Source organism: Cicer arietinum, chromosome 5, assembly GCF_000331145.2.
Source record: "Cicer arietinum cultivar CDC Frontier isolate Library 1 chromosome 5, Cicar.CDCFrontier_v2.0, whole genome shotgun sequence".
NCBI lineage: Eukaryota > Viridiplantae > Streptophyta > Magnoliopsida > Fabales > Fabaceae > Cicer > Cicer arietinum.
In genome coordinates this window covers 58,783,604-58,801,797 of record NC_021164.2, presented here as the reverse complement: position 1 = coordinate 58,801,797, position 18,194 = coordinate 58,783,604, and the positions used below count along the sequence as shown (strand labels likewise).

The following is an 18,194-nucleotide window of genomic DNA, read 5'->3' as shown; positions in this document are numbered from 1 at the left end:
CCAAAACAACTCAAGATTCCACTGGTAAAATATATAGTACACATACTATGTCAAAACTCAAATGAAACTTCACTTGCCTGCTTACCAAATAATGAAGCAATCAGCGACACAACGCGCTCCTCTAACTCCTCTTGGTACCGTTCTTTCTTGTTCTTCTTACTGATTGGAACCTATATATGAAATGAAAATACACAACCCTTAAAGTTCAAATGCCACCCATTTATAAGATAACTATGAAATCACATAATACAACCATATAAACTCTTGACGGCTCAACAAAATTGGCAGAAGTATAAAAAGTAGCATCACTTGCCTTACCCATAAAAGCTGCAAAAGCTGTCTTCAATCCCAAAACATCAACAAATCGTTCACAAGCAGGAGGGTAATTGGTCATTGCAAAATCAAGCGCCCTAATAGCAGAAGCATAAGCCAATTTCTTCTGTTTCATAATAATTATCATCAACTCAACCCCTTCAGCTTTCACAAACCTTTCCTTATTCTCCAAAGGCATCAACAAACAACACAAACAATCAAACAAATTCTCCACCATCTCTTCCTCGTCAGAACTCTTAGGATCCTTCGACTTATACATTGCCACCGCTTGAAGCACAACATCCACCCCATTCATCTGCCCCAATTTCTTCTGATTTGCGGTACTACTCTGCAGCAAAATCGCCAAAATCTCTGACGCATATTGCTTGTTGCTATCAAATTCTCTCACCTTAATCTTCCCCAACAACCACTTCAACAGCTTCGTTCTCTCGCAGACCAATTCCGCCACCGCAGGTTTCACCTCGACCATATTCTCAATTGTAGCAAGCGTATTGTAAACAGCAGCATTTTCGTCGGGATCAGATTCCGACAAACGGTGAAGATTCTGTACTAGAAGCTCCAACGCACTATTATCAACTAAAGCTTCAACAAGAACCCTAGCAGGTTCATCGTTTTCGTCAAGTACATCTTCATCGGTTAGGTCTTGAAGAAGCTGAACAACGTCTATGGCGATATCGGTGTTATCATGGTTGAGCAAATCGACAATTGATGAAACGACGTTGAGATTAACAAGGTCAGGGTAAAGTTCCGGTGCTCCGGCGAGGACTTTGAGTTTGTGAAGCTCTTCGTGGAGTTCCAATTCGGAATCGGCGAAACGATCGGGCTGGTTAGGGTATTTGAGACGTGCTTCGATGTTTTCCTTCAATCTGCGTTCGAAGGAGAGAACAAGTTTTTTTAGGGTTCGAAGGTCTACTACTTCTATGGTGTTTTGTGATTTCTCGATTGCTTCGAGAAGGGAAAGATCGACGTTGTTATTGCTGTTGTTGAAACCGTTGGATTGTGAAACGGTTTCGTCGAACTTGCGTTTGGAGTTTTGGTTTCGGGTGTTGGCTACTTCCATTGTCGCCGGAGCTGTGAACCCTAACGCTCTGGTTTGAAGGTTCTGGATGAAGCGAAGAGAGGCACGTGCTGCACCTAGACGTTGTGTTTCAAAATGAAATAAAAATAAAAACAGTTCTACTACTAGTGCCCCTACCACATTGCCACAAGTTTCACTCTACCGTTGTTTTAATTAGGAAAATTTATGTAACATGGCCATTTTGTGGTTTTGTCCTTTGAAAAAAAGAAAATAAATTAGATTTCACTAATTCAATTTTCTTTCTTTTTTAAAGATTTACTTGAGATTTTCATCGTTTTAACTTCTAATCTCTATTGTCGTCTTTCATTTAATTTAGATGAAGTGGTATACATGTTATTATATATTGGTAAATTTTTAGGTATTCATAACTTTGGTTTATTATTTACAGTAAAATTAACTCAAAATTTAAATTATTTAAAAATTAATTAAATATTAAAATTATGATTAAGTTTTGTCCGATTGTTTGTTGGATATCACATTCAATTAAACTTTTTAAAGTCTGACTGATATATTATATAAGAGACATGATAAGAATAAGTTATCATATCATGTCTAAATTCAATGTTTGATGAATCAATATTATATGATAAGTTAATTAAGAACTCATCACATCTTTAATTGAAGTATTTATCTTGAATATGAGTTGGATTAGAAATCAAGATAGGATAAGAACAGTAATTTATTCAATTACTCTTATGAAAATATAATTCAAAATATAAAATTAAAATATAATAAAATATACATATAAAAATAATTTATAAAATTTAATCCAACATATTAAAATATAAATATAATCAAATATAAATATATAAATAATTTATAGAATTTGATATTTAACTTAAAAATAAATTGAATACTGCAAATCTTAATTCATATAGACAATATTTCCACAGTTTAAGTTTAAACATTATTATCCCTAACTAAAAATCATGAGTCAAATTATCCTTCTCACCTATCTTTAGTTGTCTTGATGCGTAAGGAACTACGTTCTCGTCTTGCATAAGTACTCATTCTAAAACTTGTTTAGAAGTATTACAATAAACCATAAAAAGTTTAAATGTGTCTAGCAAATCCAAAACTAGCGCAATTGTCAATTTCTCTGGTTCTCTTTTAGCTTCTGAAAACTCTCTTCACATTTTGAATTCTACAAGAAAACTTGATTCTTCTTAGTCAATGTTTTTTATCTTCTGTTGTACCGAATACAACAGTTTTGTTCCAACAATTTAGAAGTACACGACTAACCTTCAACCAATTCATGCCAATAATGACATTGGTATCCTTCAAAGGTAGACAAATCAAGTCCTCACAAATAAAATAAGTGATCACTGGTTTGTTTCTAGGGGTAGATACAGACAAAGTATAGATTAAATGTGACACATGCAATTTCAAAATTTTCACACAATCATAGACAATGAATGAATATGTGGCTCCAAAGTCAAACAATATAGTTAAAGATTTTCCTTTCAAGTGGCATCTACCTTGAATCAAGTTCTCTCTCTCAAAACAAAGACTTTGTCACTCGTAATTAAACAATTGACTTGCAGTAACTTTTTCACCTCTACCGACAGTTCGATTGTAGTCTTTCCTTCAGGACATTCTTTACTAATGTCTCATGGCTTGTTGCCCTTGAACTCGGTGATTTTTGTAAGACTTGTGTCTTAAAGTATATTTCTAACGTACTATTTTTGTTTTTGTATATTTATTATACGTAATTTATTATGATTTTAGTTTTGTTAGTATGATTTAATTTTATTTAAGGTGAATTATTTTCATGACTAAGATAATTTTGCATGTAGAAATAAAATTCCCAATAAAAATTATAAAACGAGATTTTATATTTTAAATGAGCGAGTAAAAATTATCCGTAAACAAAATTTGAAATTGACTCCGATTTCAATAAACAAATTATTTGGGACTTCTTGAAGTTATTTGAAAATTGTATAGAGAATGTTTATATTTTTTGGGATTGAAATACTAAAACTGTATTATTTTATAGTAATTTATTAACACGTTGGTTTTTGAGCAATTACTGGAAAATTTGTTTGAGATTTTGAATTGAATAAGACCAAGGTACAAGTAATTTTATGACTTCTTTGATGCTATTAAGTAGCGGTAAAATTTATATCATAATCTGTTAATTAAAATTTTATTGTATTCTAAAAAGCAACTGAATTATACCCGATATTTAATTTTCAAACGATTTCAGACTTCAACAAAATTTGAAGTACATTCTACGATTTATTTGTGTTTTGATTGAGGTAGATTTGTATATTTTTTTCAATAAAAAAATATTATTCTATGATGGATCATTTTCACGATGAATATTATAATTAATGTATTTTAAATTCATAGTAAGTTTATATGTTGGTGAAGCAATTTAAACCCACCAAGAAGAAATTGTATTTTCAATCTATTATATTTTATTAAGTCGTGGTTGAAATCTCATTTAGAAATCTCTTTATGAAATTTATTCGTATTTTGGATTATTGATTGATTATTTTTTACGGACGAGAAAAATTTAAAATAAACTCATAATTTAATTTTAGTTTAGATTAACATTCCTAGTTAGAAACGGACGAGGTTAATACTTTTTTAAGAAATATTTGTACAAGAATAGTTTGCATAAATTTTTATGTTAAAATATTTGTCCGCAAAATTTCAGAGATATTTATTAGTAGAATACTTATAATTAATGAGTCAAATTACACTCTTGAATAACTTTGAGCCGGTATTAACAAAAGGGGAAATGAAACAAAGTGAAAGTGACATTAGTTACTAGTAAGAAAAAGAGAAAAATGACCAACCAAACCTTACTTAGTAAGGACCCAAAAACCATCCCCCATTGGGGTGTACAGCCATGCACTATAAATACCCTTTCATTTCTCCTCCCAAAGGGTTAGAAACTTTGTGTATTTGAGAGGTATGGTTGTGAGTCTTTTTCTTTTCCTTTGATTATAGCAAAAAATCGGTAAGTGTGGTATAAAGAACATTAATTTCTTTCACCCATTTTATCTCTTATTTATATTATTTTAATTGTCCTTTTATTTTATTGTTGTTATATTTTTCATTTTTACTATTTTTTTGCTACTATTTGGTTGTTGTTTAGTTTATGTTAATAAAAATTTCAAACATTTTGTTTAAATCTATGTTTATAAAAGTTTCAAAGTCTAAGTTTATATTTAAGTTGATGAAGATTCCAAGCATTTTGTTTATGTATAAGCTAACGAAGAACCCAAACTTTATGTTCAAGAGCTAGATTCAAAGTTCAAGTTTGTGTTAAAGTTTCATTTATTTTTTTTTATTTTTTTTTTTCAGTTTAAAGGTTAAAACTTTATGTTTCAAAATATGTTGTTGAGACCAAGATTTGACTTTTCCATTAAGAGTATGAGGATCTTGAATTTGATAATGTTCATTAGAAAATGAACTAAGGAAATAACTTATGGATCAATCATTTTATGTATTTTGGTGTTGAAAATTTGAATCGTGATTTTGATTATATTTGATATTTTTATCATAACATTACGTATATTCATTCTTTTTGAACGATTATAGTCTGATCAGAAACTAGACCCATTTATCTATATTGTAGGAAGAAACTTTACAAAATTTAAAGGAGTATTGATATTTTAAAATAGACTATAAGTTGACAAAACAGAAGCTGCCTCTTTCTGTACACTTGAATCTTAAGCGTAAAAATTGAAATTGATGATCTACTTTTTGTTAAATTAAAAAATCATATTTGAAAACTAGACATCCTAATCTTCTCAGGAATTGATTGTTTGCTTAATTCTGACACTGTTTGCTATTTTAATAAAATCAATGAAGCTTATGCTACGATGTAGAAAAATGTGAGAAATGGTGAAGTATTAAAGTGTGCATACTTTCTTGTTTATATTTTCTTAAATGTTGTAAAATGATTTCTATTCTTGAAATGTAAGGTTTTAAGATATCAATTCCTTTGGGTTGAGCCTAGTATATGTGGGAGAACTTTGAAACAAAGACTTGTCCAAATAAGGAACCAAGTTGTGTGAGCCTTTTCATTTGTGGGGAGCACAAATTTTAAGTCTTTGCATACTTACCTATTTAAGTTAGGGTTTAAATTTAATGAGATTTAGAATATTATATGCATACTTAAAAGTGTTGAGTTGTGGCTATGATATCTTCAAAAGATGAGCCAAGTACACGCAAATGAAATTTTTGAAACAAAGATTCATCCGAAAAGGAATCGAGTTGTAAGCCTTTTTTTTATGGGAAGGACAAGTTTCAAATTTTGTGTACTAACTAAAGATGTTTTAATTCTTAAGTGTTTTGTTTTACCTTATGAATTTTAAAGGAGATATTTAGTTGTGTTCTAAACCCATATTGAGCCCCAATAATGTTGAGAGCCTAAATTTCCTAAATGCTAAGATGATGGGATGTGAAGGTGCAAACTTAGTAAACCAAGACATGTCATTTCTAGTAATTTAAGAAAAGTATCAAGAGGTAAGGGCACCTACTAACATGCTAAAAAATTATGTGTTTGAATTGTTTACGCAATTGATGTTTACTTGTGATGGTGTGTATTATGTGGTTGTTGCTATATATTGATGTATTGCTTCTATATGTTTTGTTGTGATTATATGGTTTGATTCACATGCAAGTTGGTGTATTATTGTTGATTTATTTACGAATGACAATTTTACATTTGAATCATTATCATATGAATATTGTTGAGAAAAAAAATGTAGTTTTGTAGAAATACATGACATGATGACAATTGGATTTTGTGAAGATGATCATGAATACATAGGCCTTAGTGGTGATCCTTGATGGGTACCACAATCCTTTCGAGGGTTTGGCGGTCGATGTGTTGCTTGGAAGGACCCATAATCCTTGCGAGGATATGACAGAATTGCTCAAAGAGAACTTTCACTAAAATTTGCGGTGTTGCTCGGAGAGAACCCACAAACTCTTGTGGGGCAGATGATATTCTAGAATCATGTGCATTGGCATATAGTAATTGCATCAGGATGTGGTGAATTGTAATTATTTTATTGTTTATGTGATAATTGTTTTGAATTTATTATTTTATATGTTATTTCTGTTTGGATTGAATGTCACAAAGAAGATGATATTGGAAGTACTTGATGCATATTAGTAATCAAGCTTTTTATGATAGGTGTTAGTCCCATGAACAATTTATTATGTCAAGGTTATTTTAGGAGACTCTTGTTGATCAACTTAGTTTTCCATTTGGTTTATCTTTTGGAAATATTTAAATATTGTAATGTGATTTTTGAAAACTAAAATCCATACGAACTTAAGTTGTGTAAAATGATTTATAGTTGAACTCTTCTATTTTATAAATCATACTTCAGATTTTAAAACGTTGCAGACTACTCTAAATGTTATTATTGAAATCAAATTTATTTTTTAAAAAAAGAAGAAAAAGATTACTCAAGTTTTTGTATATGCAAAAAGAACAATTATCTTAAAGTATTTTCGAAAATAAAGTTTAGAACTTCACCATTAATGCTCTAAAAATTAGGGTGTTACAATTTCAATCTCCTAGCCTTAATTAGTGTGTAGTGTCCTTGATCACACTTTCCACACTTAATAACTCATAGAGTTGCATATCCCCTTTAGTATTCTTATCTAAAGTCTTCTTTTCACCAATATTCTTAAAGTCAAGACATGTAGGTGTTAAGGCTATTCCTTTTCCAACTACAACAAGTTTCTTTCGAAACATGTTGACCATCTGAATGTAAGTATAATAAAATTGCCTACTCTTGTAAACCATTGTTCTAAAGTCACAACTCTTTGCTTTATCTCAGGATGCAGACCGATTATAAACTTACAGTTAGAACGATCACTAGTAGCATTGCAATATGGAGGATATAAACGAGAAAGTTTCCAAAATTTTGCAGCATACTCTCTAATAATCACATATCATTACTTCGAAGATAAGAAATCAATCTCTTTCATGTCTTGAAGACTCACAAGAAAGAGTTCCCCATAAAATTTTCCTTGAAGGCTTTGTAAGTCACCTCAACTTCACAAACTCTCAAACATATTTTCATATTGTTCCACTAGGCTTCAACCTCACCAGTCAACTTGAAAAGCAACAAACTTAATCTTATGCGCATAAGTGCACTATATTGTTGTGAAAATATTTGTCAATTCCTTTGATCAACTTCAAAGCTCCTTACAAACCAAAATTTCCCTTGAACTCAGTAGGAAGACTTTTCTAGAATTTTGCAAACAGTGAATACCCCAAAGAGTGAATACCATTTCATTATATATCAAAATGTGGCTCTTGACGATTATGGTTCCTCTCTAAAATTTCGACCAAACAGTAAATACCATTTCCTTTATCGTTGATGCCACTGCCATTATCTTGAGTGTTTTTGGTGCTTACCATTTTACTCTACGAAACTATAGAATAGTTAGATGCTATTTAAAATAGATAATTCAAAATACAAATATAAAAACTACGAGTAAATTTTATACATAATTAAAACATAATGAAAGTTTATTATGTTTGTTACTTATTTTTTTAATATCAAATAGACCCTACAATATGATTATTTGGACCACATGTTTACACAATATCTATTTGCTTTAAACCTTATCTATCTTAATTTGTCAACCTTAGTTAATTAGACCGGAACTTCTATATCTGGTGCAACTATTTGGACCACATATTTGCACAATTGCTCTAAACCTTATTTAACTAACTTGCCAACCTTACTTAATTTAGATCGGAACTTCTACATTTGGTGCCAACATATATAAAAAAGCTCACAACTGGTTCTTAATCAACATAAATACATACATGGCCGATACCCGTGCGTGGTAAACTTATGAAATATAAAATTGCAAAAGAACGTGGACGGCAGGATTCGAACCTGCGCGGGCAAAGCCCACATGATTTCTAGTCATGCCCGATAACCACTCCGGCACGTCCACTCATTTGTTGTCTTTGTCAATAACGTTTTATCTAAATCAAACTTAGTAAATTATTTTTCACAAAGAAGGCAAAGGAAAAGTAGTCCCTGTCTGGTCTTGCACTACAGAAGAAGATGGTTAATTGGTTACTGAAATTCTAGAGATACCCAAATCACACTATCAACTAAATTCTAAATATTATAATAAAATTTCATTTAGTCTCCATCTACTACTCTCTAGTTTAGCCAAAATAATTAATTCTCAAAGTTAATAAAAATTCGTTTCATTGACTTATGAAATAAACTTATTTTTTTATCAAGTTAAATATCTTATATATCTTAAGAACACAATTAAAGTGATAATTTCATACAATTTAGAGATTATATTTTATTTAATGGTCGATATTATTTATTTTATTTTTCAAAGTAAATTTATTCTAAAAGAATTTAATATAGAATTTATTATATGTTATTTTTAGGATGAGAATTTGTCTCACATTGAACTATAATTGAATATTGTTCACTCTATTATTAGTATAGTATCGAGATAATAATTCAATTGATATTAATTTAAAATAAATAAATATAATTAATATTTAAAAGGTTTAAATTTATCTTATTTTTATCTAATAATACTCATCTAATCATTGTCTCATTATAGAAATATACTAACAACGCAAATTTATACTTATAATTGGTCGTGTCAATTCTTTGATAATCTATATGTAAAGCTATCTCCTTTTGCAATCGCTTAATTTGCAAATCTACTAAATTTTATAATATGAGAAAAATATAAACTAAAAAAGTAAATAGTTTATAAAGTTAAGATATGTTATTAGTTTTCTAACCAATCATCGATAATATTTTGCTCAATTCATTTCATTAGAAGTTTTCTATTTTAGTTGTAGAATATTTTTTTAAAATTAATTAATTTTTAACCTAAAATAAATTTTATTTATTAAAATAATTATATAAATATGGTATGATCTAACTTAACACAAAAGAAATGCTATATTAGAGCGACACGTAGACAAAATTGACAAATGATGCAGGCGGTATACAACTGTCCATCCCGTTTAAATTTCATTTAGTCCCATCCACCACTATCTAGTTTAGGCAAGATAATTAGTCCTCAAAGTATACATCTTAAAGAACACCAATTAAAGTGTTAATTTTATATAATTTAGATATTAAATTTTATTAAATAATTAATATTATTTATTTTATTTTTTAAAGTAAATTATTATACACTTTAGAAAAAATTTGATATAAAATTCATTATATGTGATTTTTAGGAGGAAAATTTGTCTTATATTAAATAAGATTTAAATATTATTCACTATTTATATTATCCTTCATCGTTATAAGTTTGACAATAAATCAATTAATATTACTTTAAAATAAAAGATTAATAAATAATTAATATTTTAAAACGTTGAAATTTCTCTTATTTTTTTTATAATAACACTCATCTAATTTTTATAGTGTCATAGAAATACACTAACAACTTAAATTTATACTTAAAAGCTTAATTTGCAAATCTACTAAATTTTATAATTCGAGAAAAATATAAAATGAAAAATTTAATAATTACTTTTTTTTATAAAATTAAAATAATAATTATTAAATCAGATATTTACACACAGAAAAAATGGTATTTTAGAACGGTGATAAAATTGACAAATGATGCAGACGGTGTACAACTGTCCATCCCATTTAAATTCCACATAATCTCTTTGTTTCTTCAATCAGGAGCATTGCAATCAGCCATGGCTCCTAAAAGGGTTCTTCTTCTCTGCGGTGACTATATGGAAGACTATGAAGTACGCTTCACTTCACTTCACTTCACTCCCACACTCACTCAATTCCCTCCTCACTTTTCATTTTGCAGGGCATGGTTCCTTTTCAAGCACTCCAAGCCTTTGGTGTCGCCGTCGACGCTGTTTGTCCAGGAAAAAAATCCGGTGACGTCTGCCGCACCGCCGTCCACATTCTTTCCGCTGCCCAGGTCTCCGTTCATTCTTTTCTTTATTTGCTTCCTCGTGATTTTCCCCATCATTAAAATATGTAATTGGTTTTGTTCAACTCGCTTTATCATTAGATACAACTCATTACATTTATTGTAAATTATATATACAATTTTTTAATTCATTTGCTAATTACTTGTCTGTTTGCCAAATTTTCAAGAATGAAATGGAGTTTTTTTTTGTAGGTACACGACTTTAAGTCAAAATAATTTCAACATCAAGTCAGATCTAAATTTATAAGACCATATTTGAATAAACAGTTTAATTAAGCACTTGTAGCATAAGTACTTATCATATAAGTGCTTATTTAGAAACTATTTTTATAACATGTTAAAATAAATAAAGTCAAACTGTTTTTATATAAGCTATAAACTGATTTCATAAGCAATCCTAAAGCTCATAAGTTGTTTTCATAAACTCTCACAAAAGTCAATCCAAATAGATCCTAACTTTTAAAGGAAAAAAGATAAAAAATCTCATCTAGAAATATCCAATCAATGTAGTTCCAATTTCCAAATATATACTTGGTGAGATTTGTGATATGTATTGGTAAAAGTTTTAAACTTGAATAATGGATTTTGATGGTTTCAGACTTTTACCGAGACAGTTGGTCACAATTTTGCACTCAATGCAACTTTTGATGAAATTGATCACACAAGCTATGATGGGTTGTGGTTGCCGGGAGGAAGGGCGCCGGAGTATCTTGCTCACATTCCTAGTGTTGTGGAGCTGGTGACCAAGTTTGTCAGTTCTGGAAAAGCAATTGCTTGCATTTGTCATGGCCAATTGATTCTGGCAGCTGCTGGTGTAGTTGAAGGGCGTAAGTGCACAGCTTATCCTCCTGTCAAACCGGTATTGGTTGCTGCTGGTGCTCACTGGGTTGAACCTGACACCTTGTCAACAACTGTGGTGGATGGTAATCTCATTACTGCACCTACTTATGAAGGGCACCCGGAACTTATTCGCCATTTTGTGAAGGCATTAGGAGGGAAAATAAGTGGATCTGATAAGAAAATCCTCTTTATTTGTGGGGTACGTTAAATTGTTTTTGTTGTCAAAAATCACGGGCTGCGACACTTCTCACTTTTCTTCTTTTGGCATGACTAGTTGTAGAAGTAGAACTTTTAGGCTTAGAGCTTATGACTATTTTTACTAATTAGTGTCAAGGGTTTTTTATTTAGACTTTCCTAGTTAAACTTGATGTAAAACTATCTTCTTACACTGTTACGCTATACCTTCAAGCAATGCCCTTATACAGTTATACCACTTAATTGATGTAGCTTACTTGCTACTATCTATACACTAACGATCTATGTAACATCGACGCTTCAAATTGAAAGCGTCTCTGAGTGACGTTGACACGACGACACTAATACTTGTGATTACAAACACTCACTTCTATTTTTTCAGTGTCGTGTCCTTTGTCCATGTCTATGCTAGTGCTTCATAGCTGACAATTATTAGCATTAAAATAGTTAAAGTGGGAGACCGTCACTTGCTACTTTGTATACGCTTTAACAATTATTAACATTAAAATAGTTAAGTAGGAGACAATCGCGGCCTAGTGACCTACAATTATTAACTTCAATATTATAGTATATGAGGAATGTCATGCACCCAGTGTAACCAATAATTTCTTTTGTTTTGACATTCTTTCATAAATAATTTTACCTTCATTGCAATGCTGGTTGATGAGACGTGTTTTAACAATTTTTAATCACAGGATTACATGGAAGATTACGAGGTCAAGGTTCCTTTTCAGTCTCTTCAGGCTTTAGGATGCCATGTTGATGCAGTTTGCCCCTCAAAGAAGGCTGGTGATACTTGCCCAACTGCTGTTCATGATTTTGAAGGAGATCAAACTTACAGCGAGAAGCCAGGACACAATTTTACTTTAACTGCGACCTTTGATGACGTTGATGCTTCAGTATATCATGCTCTTGTCATCCCTGGAGGTCGATCACCTGAGTACTTGGCATTGAATGAGGCAGTTATTGCCTTGGTGAAGCATTTCATGGAAAAAAATAAGCCAGTGGCATCAATCTGCCATGGCCAACAGATTTTAGCTGCTGCTGGTGTTCTCAAGGTATTATTACCGAAAAATCTTTCAAGATACCATTTTTGCTATTTCACGTATGTTATTAACCACCACTTGAATTGAGTAGCTAGCTATTTAAAATCTGGTATATTTTTCTTGTAATGTAACAGGGAAGGAAATGTACTGCTTATCCAGCTGTGAAACTTAACGTGGTTTTGTCAGGAGCGACATGGCTGGAGCCTGACCCCATAAGCCGCTGCTTCACTGATGGAAATTTGGTTACTGGAGCTGCATGGCCAGGGCACCCAGAGTTCATTTCTCAGTTGATGGCACTACTTGGTATTCAAGTATCTTTCTAGTAGCTCTTTGTAATATAATATAATTAATAAAAAGAATAAAAATCACCTCGTCTGTCCAGTATCAAAGGGTTCAAAATAAGTGGATGTGTAGTGTTACCGTATTGTATTTGAAGGACTTATAATGTACTAGGCATGCAAGCACTTATTTCTCTGAGCAAAGTGTCTAATTTTGGCCAAGGAATTATTCTTTCTCCTAATAAAGAGATACGTACATTGTGTATTTTTAGTGCAAGAAAAATAAATAACAAAAACTCCTTTTTAACAAACAAACTGGCTTACAACAAATTAATAATGAACAAAACTAATAAACTACAAAAACACAAACTTAACAATTAATTCATAACAACCTTAGCTGTCTAATGTCTAATACTATTTCTGAATTCTATTGTTGAAATCAAACGTCACGTTTCACATTAAACTTGTATGATTGATGAACAATTGGAATTAATTAATTATGGGCACCCCTCATCTAGTTTATTCTGTTACCTTTTCGGTTCAAGTCCCTTTACTGCATCATATAATCATCGACCCGATGGAAGAGAAATGGAGGCAGTAGCATTAGATGTAGAAGAACCAGTTGAAGTAGAGTGGCCTTCACGAGACTTAAGATTCGTTTCTACAAACACAGGCATAGTTGGTTGCAGGTGCTCCACTAAACTCCTGCTTTGGAGTAGGATTACTACTTCAGACATTGTTGGTCTCATTCCAGCTGATGCTTGAGTGCACAGTAAAGCAATCTCTATCATTTTCTTCACTTCTTCTCCATCATAGTCATTAGGGTCTAACTCCTTGTCCACAAGCTCCAAGTGCATGCCTCTCTCATGCAGTTTCCATGCCTGTTAAGTGAAAATCAAAGACCATATAGTAAAATATTAGGAAATACTCTATCCTCTCCTTTTTATAAGAGTCATTTTAGGTTTCCTTATAAAAGCACAATTTTGAAGTATATTATTAACTGTTAAATTTTCTTTTATACCCTTATGTAAAGGGTATTTTGAAAGATAAATGACATTAACTACTTTTAAGATAGTTCTCTGATCTGTCTTTTTGTCATACGTTTGATAGATTATTTCCACGAATTTTTCCCTATGCATTGCACGAGTTTGCCATTTGTAGTTATAACTTGTGAGAAATTGCTTACTTTTTGAAGAAGGTATTCACCATCATCATCAGGCTTTACTTCAGTACTCTTTTGGCCGCTTATGATTTCTAAGAACACAATACCATAACTGTAGGTGTCAGCCTTTTCTGATAATTGACCATGGATTGCATACTCAGGTGCTGTGTATCCCCTGACAAGTGCATATTATTATACATTAATTCCACCATCAACTAAACAAGACTTATACATACGTAGCATGTAGAGAAATCTTATATTACATATGCTCCTCAAATAAATGTAATGTAATAATCTAGGTGAATGAAATTGTTGTCTTACAATGTTCCTGCAAATCCTGTGCTTAGATGAGAACGATCCCCTGGCAAAAGCCTTGCCAATCCAAAATCAGCAATTTTGGGGTGAAGATTATCATCAAGGAGGATATTGCTTGTCTTTATATCTCTATGTATAATGGAAATGTGGAATTCTTCATGTAGATAGGCCAGCCCCCTTGCTGTGCCTAAAATTATATCATACCTTTGTTTCCAATTGAGGGAACCTTGTTTGTTACCTATTTAATTAAAAAGTTTATACACTTAATGTTATGGAAAAGAGAAGAAAAAAAAAGACAGATTCAATGAAATGATTGTTTTAGTGGTTGAATTGAAGAGAGTTTATTACTAAATAAGAATTTGTCTAGGCTGCTGTTTGCCATGTATTCATAGACAAGGATTCTCTCTTGGTTTTTACTGCAACAACCAAGAAGTCTAACAAGATTCCTATGATGAACGTTGCTTATAAGCTTTACTTCACTTTCAAAATCATTGTCCATCTTGCTGGATTTGCCCAACACTAGTTTCTTGACTGCAACAACTTTTCCATTTTTCAGAGTACCCTACTCAATAACATGATTGAAAAAAAAAGTGAGGTTATTTGAACATAAAAAAGTGACATTGTATCTTGAAATTGTATAAAAATATAAAAATTGATATGATTGAAAGAGAAGAAAAAAAAGTAATAAACAAATCAAACCGTATGCACACCATATATATATATATATATATAGTATCAGACAAAAAAAAAGTATTCCAAATAACATTTATTTTGGAAAAGAAATTGTAAAGTGAATTTTCTCTGTTGGTGTAGTAGGCCTGTTTGTAGTTGTAGCTAGTAATTTAACTATTTCTTTCTAAGCTTTGAGGAATTTTAGTTGAGAACTTATAAATTAAAAATAGGAAAAACAAACTGACAGATTCATTATTGTCTTTGAACATGCTCTTCATTGGACATTGAAATTATGAAAAAGACTTGAGCTTACCTTGTATACATCACCAAAGCCTCCTTCTCCAAGTTTATTTTCATCACTAAAGTTTTTTGTTGCAGCTTTCAAATCACTATACTTGTAGTTAACTGGACCTTGCAACTCTGTTGCTCCTAATATGTTGCCTGCCAAGAAACACGAGTTTGGAACTCACTTTTAGCCAAATATATTTTATAAACCAAGTACATTGAAAGTTTCATTTGTCAATGAATGAATACACACTAAATATACAAGCATCACTGACCTCTAGGAGCCCTCTTGGATTTTCTGGATTGTCGCCAAGCTAAAAATGCAAGAAGGATCACAACAAGAGCTACACCTCCAACAACACCTCCTATAATGGCCCACTTATTACTTGAACCTCCTTCATAACATCAAAGAAGAGTTTACAACAGTTCCAAATGAAATGAGGTAACTGATAAAAAAAATGAAATGAGGTACTAATATTTACTGTTTGTGTGCAGCTTAGTGCATCCAAATTGGTCATTTGTAATTAAATATGCATGGATTTAATTTGTATTATAAAAAGTTTTACACATGTATCTAAATTCTAATCATAATCGATAATTGTGTCACTTATTATATTAGTTCCTAAAATATCTATTAAAATTTCTATGTAATGAAATGTGATTAGATGTATCTCTAAAAAAAATTTAGACTTACAATGCGTAACAATTAAACTCAATATACAACTCATCTAAAATCAATGAAAAAGGAATTCTATTATATATTTGTAATTGTACCTTGATTTAAATAGGTTGTGATATCAATGGTCTGATTATCAGCAAAGAAGGGTGTCTCTGAGTATCTCATAAAACACCCTGCATCATATGCTCTACCATCTGCGTTAGGAAGACAAGTTTGCAAGTTGTTGTATCCAACTGTCATGCAAGCAAGGCAACTACTTTCTGTGGCAGTTTCAACACATTGTGCTATTGCATAAACTGCACTACTACCACCAGGAGTCACCTGTGTCTTAGTAGCTGCGAAAAAACCTTTAATTTTGGGTGTTGCTAATTGGAGATTCATTAGCAATGTTTGTCCAATTGTTTCAAAAGTAGCATTGCCTTCCTTTGCAGTCTTGTTACCACATAATATACCATTGCCAGGTTGATTTGTTTGATCATAGAATCTTTCACTCTCGTACCTTAAAGTCAAATAAAGCATTGACTCATGCATTGCTCAATAGCCATTCATCCAAGATACATGGAATTATATCATGACATACTGGTACTTACAAGAATGCACTTATTTTTTTGTGGTCAAGACAATAATTACACTTAATTAAATTTTTTAATTTGTATTAGTTACTTTTGATTATAATCGAAATCAAAGGAATTAGTCTGTTAATTAAAATATAAATACAGAACAATTTTTTAGCAATAACTTGTAGCCTGTAGGCATTTGTGCTTAGATAGTTAATCTCTTTTATTAAATAAAATCAAACTTATTTCCATTATTAACAAAAATAAAAATAATCTTCATTCTATCTTTACTGTTGTGGTTTATTTGAGAAAAATATTTTTTATTTTATGTATAGGCAAAGTAAAAGTGATTAGTATATATATATAAACGTTTATTGTTGTTCATAAGTATGATAATTGCAAATATATTTGATAATCTTAAACTCTACATTTAGTGTGTTTAATTCGCTGCAAAATCCTTTAAAAAAAGGAACGTTTATAATTATAAATCGAAAAATCAACTATTGATATTTAATTAAGCAATATTTTTAAAACCAGATCAATTATTCAAATGGTGTTGATATTTAAATATATTTTTAATCAATACTTAAATTTGTTGAATTATAATAACATGATAAAAATGAAACAAAAATGATACGTTATAAGCATACATAAACTCGAATACTACATGCTGTAGCATATGAAGAAATGCAATAAATTAGTAAAAATATGTTAATACAAGCTAGAGTGAGTAATTTGATTACCTAACCGAGTTACTTTGGTTCTATTACTTTATATACTATAAATTATCTGTTATAATCTAATACTTTGATATTGGCAAACACAAACTTGAATTAGCGACAAAAACAATTAGACACGAAAAACATAAAATCCATCTTTAGTTCCATTATGCGACACCAAAATTGAAGACCAACTTGTCTTTTATTTCTGTAAATCAACTCTTTTATTATGACTAAATTTCAAATATTTGTAAGTAAATATATAATATTTATATATATTTATTATATTTTAAATTGAATATTGTTAGTTGAAATAAAGCAACACAAATGAATATCAATCAGTTTTAAATTACATGGTTTTTTAAGTAAGATATAAATTACATGATTTTTTTTAGTAATTAATCTAGTATATATATCAAATTTTACTGTTACATTAATCAAACAAAATTTCAATATTTGATAGATAAAATGAATGAAAAGTTCACAATAATACTAATTAATCATAAATACCTAAGGAAACAGCCATCGTAGATGAGTCTAGCACCATTAGAAGCTGAGCAGTTACGGATTTTGGTAGAGGCAGTGTCAAAGCAAGCAACACAATCATTTCTAGAAAGGTAATTTCTACATTGAAACATAGAATATACCAATACGTCTCCTGTGGCTGCTTGTGCTGTGGCGAAATGTTTGCTTTGATTACTAATTTGATTTCTCAAATCCAAAAATGTTGCGTTAACATTGGCATAGAAGCTATTCAAGTTTGATGCGTTATATGAACTACATCCACTGTTTAGTACAATTCTTGTTTGTGAATCTCCAACTACTACACAATCATAACTAATTATTATACTCCAACATACCAACGTTGTCACCACTACCTTAACTTGCAACACCATCCTTAATAGTAACTGTTTTGTACAAGGTACTTAAATTTGTAATACAAGAGATATGAGATAACCTCAACAATGTCTTATAGTAATATATATATATATATATAAAACTTGTATACTCTTTTCAGCATGAAATATAAACAAAAATGGTATAAGAAAAATTGATTTATCTAATTTTATTTTCGAGTAGTAATTTTTT

The 18,194-nt window shown here is 30.7% G+C and overlaps 3 protein-coding genes and 1 non-coding gene across 4 annotated transcripts in view; 1 reads left to right on the top strand and 3 right to left on the bottom strand.

Moving 5' to 3' along the window:
• LOC101495134 (uncharacterized) overlaps nt 1–1,533 on the bottom strand; it is a 4,348-nt gene extending 2,815 nt beyond the window's left edge. The window contains exons 1-2 of the mRNA XM_004500422.4: nt 314–1,533; nt 86–170 (exon numbers count right to left, since the gene is read on the bottom strand). Coding sequence (XP_004500479.1) covers nt 86–170; nt 314–1,393 — 1,165 coding nt within the window. The 5' untranslated portion in view covers nt 1,394–1,533. The remainder of the gene's footprint in view (nt 1–85; nt 171–313) is intronic.
• A 6,744-nt stretch (nt 1,534–8,277) lies between these two features.
• Nucleotides 8,278–8,359, bottom strand: TRNAS-AGA (transfer RNA serine (anticodon AGA)). Its single transcript has one exon. It is a non-coding gene; the product is annotated as a tRNA-Ser (tRNA).
• Nucleotides 8,360–10,000: 1,641 nt separating this feature from the next.
• Nucleotides 10,001–12,981, top strand: LOC101494485 (protein DJ-1 homolog D). Its single transcript, XM_004500420.4, has 5 exons — nt 10,001–10,160; nt 10,229–10,345; nt 10,956–11,396; nt 12,088–12,450; nt 12,573–12,981. The coding sequence occupies exons 1-5, from the start codon at nt 10,107–10,109 to the stop codon at nt 12,759–12,761; spliced, it is 1,164 nt and encodes a 387-aa protein (XP_004500477.1). The 5' UTR covers nt 10,001–10,106; the 3' UTR covers nt 12,762–12,981.
• An 18-nt stretch (nt 12,982–12,999) lies between these two features.
• LOC101494806 (cysteine-rich receptor-like protein kinase 2) lies at nt 13,000–18,088 on the bottom strand. Its single transcript, XM_004500421.4, has 8 exons — nt 17,616–18,088; nt 15,925–16,328; nt 15,426–15,545; nt 15,179–15,306; nt 14,542–14,755; nt 14,200–14,431; nt 13,903–14,053; nt 13,000–13,597 (listed from the first exon to the last, which is right to left on the bottom strand). The coding sequence occupies exons 1-8, from the start codon at nt 17,999–18,001 to the stop codon at nt 13,283–13,285; spliced, it is 1,950 nt and encodes a 649-aa protein (XP_004500478.1). The 5' UTR covers nt 18,002–18,088; the 3' UTR covers nt 13,000–13,282.
• Between the last annotated feature and the right edge of the window lie 106 nt (nt 18,089–18,194).